General features: G+C 48.7%; 1 protein-coding gene across 1 annotated transcript; it reads right to left on the reverse strand.

Moving 5' to 3' along the window:
- Positions 1–4640: 4640 nt before the first annotated feature.
- LOC133910929 (probable serine acetyltransferase 4) lies at positions 4641–6016 on the reverse strand. Its single transcript, XM_062353165.1, has one exon. The coding sequence runs from the start codon at positions 5987–5989 to the stop codon at positions 5030–5032; it is 960 nt and encodes a 319-aa protein (XP_062209149.1). The 5' UTR covers positions 5990–6016; the 3' UTR covers positions 4641–5029.
- Positions 6017–6218: the final 202 nt, after the last annotated feature.

Below are 6218 nucleotides of genomic sequence, written 5' to 3' on the forward strand. Positions count from 1 at the left end.
AAAAAAACGCCATGGTTAAAATCATACGCGCAGAGAGCATTGATAAATTGAGAGTGTTCGTACCCCTCCACAAATTGTCAGCTCGACGTCGCCATGTAAATTATGGAATTCGAAATCTTGTCTGCAAGGGCAAAAAGATTACTTGACTCTGCAAGGGCAAAAGGAAGAGTTAATTTGCATTAACCAATCTCTCTCTCCCCCCCCCCCCCCCCACAGAAGAAGCTACTAGCTTACATCTTAACCCACCCAGCCACTATACTAATCAGTTGACTCTTAGCACTAACCCTTCCAGACACTAGCATGCAGTGAATATATTCTGAAACCGATGACGCAGATGAATAAACAACGGTGCATACGCTGGCGAGGCAGGCATGCATGTCGTAGCAGCAACAGAGATTCCCGGCACAAACGCAAAATCCCAGGCTTATTAATTAGGAGCGCAGGAGCATGGAGATGCATCCAAGCCAGCCCTCACGTGGGAGGCCCGTAAACACGGCGCCACTGCCGGCGACAAACGGAGAGATGAATATAGCATGGATCAATTCGGTGGATGCTACGTACCAGTACCACACCACAGAGTCAAAGAGAGGCTAGGCCGGCCAGCTGCCGAACCAGCTTTCCCCAGAGGAATGCGTGGGTACGTACTACGTACACACCGCCTCCTCATCAGAACAGAAGGACAGAACTGCTCCCTTTCCTCCTCACGAGCTAGGCTCTGCATCTGCCGCTCTGCGTGACAGCATGCATGCACGGATGAGCAAGCGAAACAGGCAGAAATGGCCAGGGAGACCGACCCGGGGCTTCTGACCATGCATGTCGAGCCGAGCGCACAGGGCGGGCCTCCTCGCATTGATCACGTTTGTAAGCATGCTTGCTTATTTAAGAGCTTTGGCACGGCCTGCTTGACGTGCTTCTGCATGCATGCAGGCATTAGTAGTCTCTTGGATCTCGGATCGATCATGCATGATCAAATGGTGCATGAGAGACGATACAATGCAGGCAGTACTACTCGAGTGGTGTCGTCCTCGGAAACTTTTGAAAAAGTGCTCTTCATTCAATTCACGAGGATTTTCTTCTTGTCCTAAAGTGCACCCCAACGCTGAGCAATCTCTGCAGATTAATTACAACAACTTAATCTCAGTTTGCAGGAACATGTACTTGTGGCCTACGTTCATTAGTCCTTAAGTCATCTGGATGTGATAGCTCAAATTGCAAGCAGCAAAATTCCATAAAGTTCAAATGTCATGTCGAAAAGAAAAAAAGGAAGGTAATGTGAAGCTATGTACGATGGACCCAAGCCGAAAATGAGCAGGCAACGTAGCGATGAGTGATTGAGTGAACTTTACGACCCATCAGCAACCCTTCACGCAGGTAAGTGTGATCGCAAGACAACAAGGAGGCTCGCAACAAGCAGAAGAAGAGTGACCAAAGAAGCCAGAGCGTCCAGGCAAACTGATTGCAACTCGACGTGAACTTATGAGCGGTGGATAGTGCAATTTGACGCCGAAATCAACGCGGTCCGTGTATGCTCGGATCAAGTTGGTCCCAGTTTTCTCAAAGAACTATTATTCCATAAATCGGTCTCGCAACTTGCCGCGGACGAAATAGGAGAAGTGGCGGACGGCGCAGTGGCAAAGGTTCAGCTGTGGGCCGAGCCGGCGGGGGCTCGACCCCGTCCCGCACACCCCGGCGTCCAAAGAATGTCGAGTAAAGGGGACCTTCCTCTAAAAAAAGAGAAGTGAGAGGATGAAAGGACGGACCACAACGACAAACAGCAGCGTCTAGCCGCTCTACTGTTCGCGGTGCGCGTTTTGTCAGAGGAGGAAATGGGACGCGTTGTCGCCGTTGGGCCGTAGCTCTTGAACGCGAGCCCCTTGGCTCACGCCACGATGCGATTTCGGGTGTCCTGCTCGTGGGCTTCGTTGCGTGTGTGACGGGAGGGATCGAATCGAAGGGCGTGCGCCGTGCCGGGTTTGGTGCGGTCCGGCTTGGGAGCGCTTGCTTGGCCTCACGCGCTGGGGCTGGGGGACGTTGCTTCCACGGCATCGGCGAACGGCGAAGTACGTGTGAGTGATGGGAGAGATCGTAGAGGCGATAAGGCTGTGATGGAAAGAAAAATGAGTTGACTGTCGGACGGATAAAACAACAAGCAGATCTCCAAACAATGGATGGTTTCTTTTGATAATTTTGACTAACATTTCTAGCAAGTGTGGTTCTTGGGCCAATCTTTCAGTTCCCTACTTAATCGCAGAGAGCTGTTCCTTTCCAGAACAGAACAGAGAGCAAGGCTTGTGGCTTGCCTTCCCATCAGCCAGTCCTCCGGGTTGTACTTGGAGTTGGGCCGTTGCCTTTGATCTCTTGACAGGGTGGGAGTCATCTATAATTGTTTGATTTTTTGATTTTTATATGTTCTAACATAAATAATTAAATAAATATATCTCAGATGCAAAAATTAACAGAATTAAATGTCTACCGCTTTCTCATAGAGCGACAAGGTGTTCACCGCCCTTGTCACTCTATGAGAAAGTGAAGGCGGTAAAGTGCCACCGTGGCAGGTCCAGCCCATACCACCCTCTTACGAGCAACTCGAATGAACAGGAACAAACCTTTTTTTCTATTTTTTCTCCCATTATATTTCTCTGTTTGGACAGTAGGTTGTCATACTCTAAAATTTATGAAACTTTTTTGTAGGGCCTGTAATTCATGATGAATCCATTTTAAAAGTATTTACCTTAATACCCGTGTAGGTTTTAAAATTAAAAAAAAACTCCAAAGAGAATTACTTTTAAAACTTCTGGCAATTTTTAAAGTATAAAAAATCCCAAAAATCTGAAGAAAAAAATTCACTAATATTCCTCTCATGTGTCTTAATAATATCTAAAAATATTTCTAACCCTATGTTACTTGGTGAAAAAGTGAGTTCATTTGCAATGCACCATTTATATGTATTTTTATCGTTTCATGTGATATTCTCTTTTTAATTTAATTTAAATCCAAACATACACAAATTCATCTGAACTCTTACAGAATACATTTACAAAGTACATGGGTACATGAGTCCACTTGGATAACCCTACAGTTATTTATCGTAGGCTTGACCACTGTCGGTAAGCAGCCTGGCCGTACGAAGTTATCAGGGCAATCTTCTTGGTCGAAAGATATTTTGGTGTCCGACCACCTCACAGCCAGATGAATGTGCACAAATTTACATAAGAGTTTGGATGATTTTATGCAGGTACTTGTCCAGTTGCTGACATTTCCTTTTTTATTTGATGTCACACCTCAAATTGTGCACATTCATATTTATATATATTCTATAAGAGTTTGGATGAATTTGTGCATGTTTTAATTTGTTTTAATTAAAATTGAATTAAAAAGAGAATATCATATGAAATGATACAAATGCATATAAATGGAGCATTGCAAAGGAACTTATTTTTTCACCAAGTAACCTAGGATTGAAAATAATTTTAGATAGTATTAAGATATATTAGAGGAATATTAATGAATTTTTTGAGAATTTTGAGAATTTTTTTGGCTTTAAAAATTACTAGAAGTTCTAAAAATAGCTTTCTTTGGGGTTTTTATTTTGAAACCTAAATGGAGTATTGAGGTGAATCCTTTTAAAATAGATTCACCATAAATTATAGGCCCTACAAAAAAAGTTTTGTGAATTTTAGAGCATGGAAACCCCACTGCAAATCTTTTCATCTGGGTATATTTATTTAATTATTTATGTTAGAAAATATAAAAATAAAAACTCTACAGTTGTTGCCCCGCCGGGCCACGTCCCGTATGAACTGGGTTTCGTTGGGGTCCGATCAAGTTGCGCGGTTTGGGCCCATCTGGAGGGTATTACAACCACCATGCGACTTTTTCGGCGTAGTGTTTTTGGGAAGGAGCGGGAAGGGCCCATAGTCGGAAAAAATTGGTTACTTCATTTGGGCTGGTCTGGAATCACGGTGTGCGTGCGGCCGTACGGGTAAGTCCTTACTTCATACATCAGCCCACATCCAACTAAATTGGCCCATCGATTACAGTCCTATCCATCTTAGACAACATCAGGCTTCGTAAAATTTGATCATCCTCTTCCTAAGCTTACGACCTTCTCCTCCGTCATCTCGCTAGTTAGGTTCTGCCATGGCACCTCAACGACACTCATGGCGATGGCTGCTTGGCTAATGACGAGATTCCTCTCCGGCGGCCGTCCAATCCGGAGTGGCCTACTCTATCCATTCCGGGGACCTTGTCAGCGAGAGGAAGGAACTCGAATCCTTCAGAATTCAGAGAGTCGAGATTCAAGGGCAATGCCCCCAAGCAAGAATCTACTCTACAGTCTACAAAGTTGACTATGCTGAAATTCGAAATCTATATATCGATTTCCACTTTTCCCTTTCGAATAAAAGCTACCGGCCGCGACATTCCCCTCATTAGGTAGCCGTCAGTTGCGTCCACTTGCACTGGGCTGACATCGTTCACAGATTCTGAACTATCTCTCTTGCTTAACTCCTCATGGACCTCAACTCAATTATTCGTTTGTCCACAAATTTTCGAGAACGTACTCGTTTCTCCAATTCAAATGCAAAAATGCTACTAGTACATGTTTTGATGAATTGTTTGGTCAAAAACAAGCAGTCAAAGTCGTGATGGAACTGCTATACTTCATGGTGCTCTGGTTTGTTTGAAGCAGCCCTTCAAGATGTGCTTACAGAATCAATCCGTTGATCGGCTGGTTGACCTCCTACAAAACATACCAATGTCGAACCTCTACTAGTCTACTTCGTCAAAGCTAGTACTTGAACAGTATAAAGTCCCATGTAGGAAAAGCCCGCTGGAATGAACTAGAGTATATGTACAAGCAACCGATGACTTCAGATGCATATTTCGTTATTCCTTCCAAAAACAAAAGAAAAAGGAACAGAAAAAACGGTATGAATTTGCACTGGGGCTCAATGTCATTAACCACAAACATCTTTTGGAGGGAAACTCTCTTGCGCTAAATATTTGCACTCGCACCCCTCGAAAGCCTTCAAATCACGAAATCCGAGCACCCTTGCTCCATGGCCACCCCGGGCTGCTCTTCCGGCCGCCTCTGCGGCGCCGCCTTCTTCCCGATCGCCTTCGCGGGGTTTCCAACGGCCGTGGTTCCGTCCGGCACGTCTCGGAGCACGACTGCCCCTGCTCCGATCTTCGCCCCGGCGCCAATGTGCACGTTGCCGAGCACGCTTGCGCCGGCGCCGATCAGCACCCCGTCCCCGACCTTGGGGTGCCGGTCGCCGGAATCCTTCCCCGTGCCGCCCAGCGTCACGCCGTGAAGTATGGAGACGTCATTTCCTATGACGGCCGTCTCCCCGATGACAACGCCCGTGGCGTGGTCGAACAGGATGCCGCAGCCAATGCGCGCCCCGGGGTGGATGTCCACGCCGAACACCTCGGACACGCGGCTCTGGAGGAGGAGCGCCGCGGCCATGCGGCCCTCGGACCAGATCCCGTGGGCGGCGCGGTGCGCCTGCAGGGAGAGGAATCCCTTGTAGTAGAGGAAGCAGTGGACCATCTTGTCGCAGGCCGGGTCGCGGTCTCGTGCAGCGAGGAGGTCGGCGCGAGCGGCGCGGCCGGCTTCCGGGTGCGCGGCCAGCGCCCCGGCGAGGAGGTCCCGGAGCGCGTCCTGCGGCAGAGCGCCGGGGACGCAGAGCTTGGCGGCCAGGTGCGCGGCGAGGGCGGCCTCCAGCGACGGCCGCGATAGGACGAGGTCGCCGTAGAACTTGCGGAGGAGCGGCTCGGCGTCCGCGTCGGCCTGCGCCTCTGCGCGCAGCTCGTCCCAGACGTCATCGCCGCGGACGCAGCACCCACTGCCGCTACCGCTCGCGTCCGCGCCCACCGACGCGGCGGCCGCCGGGCGGTCCTTGGTGCAATCCGGCAAGAAACGGTAGATTGCGCTGGAGAGGCGGCCGGGATGCGTAGGGTGCCACTTGTCGACGCAGGCAGCCATGTGTTCGGCGCGTGAGCACAGGAGGGGCTGAGGGGGGGGGGGGGTTGGGGTTGAATTCAAGAGGCTGTGGTTACACAAGGCGTAGTGTTTGCACTCCTATATATACGTGTCTGCCGGAGAAGGGAGGGAGAAGCGTGCGTGGCAACAGGTTCGTGATCAGGGATGATAATTGAACCCGTGGTTTCAGGTATCCACGAGTTCTGTGTCTGACGAGTTTGGATTTTATTTT

Source organism: Phragmites australis, chromosome 3 (assembly GCF_958298935.1).
Source record: "Phragmites australis chromosome 3, lpPhrAust1.1, whole genome shotgun sequence".
In the NCBI taxonomy this organism is placed as follows: Eukaryota; Viridiplantae; Streptophyta; class Magnoliopsida; order Poales; family Poaceae; genus Phragmites; species Phragmites australis.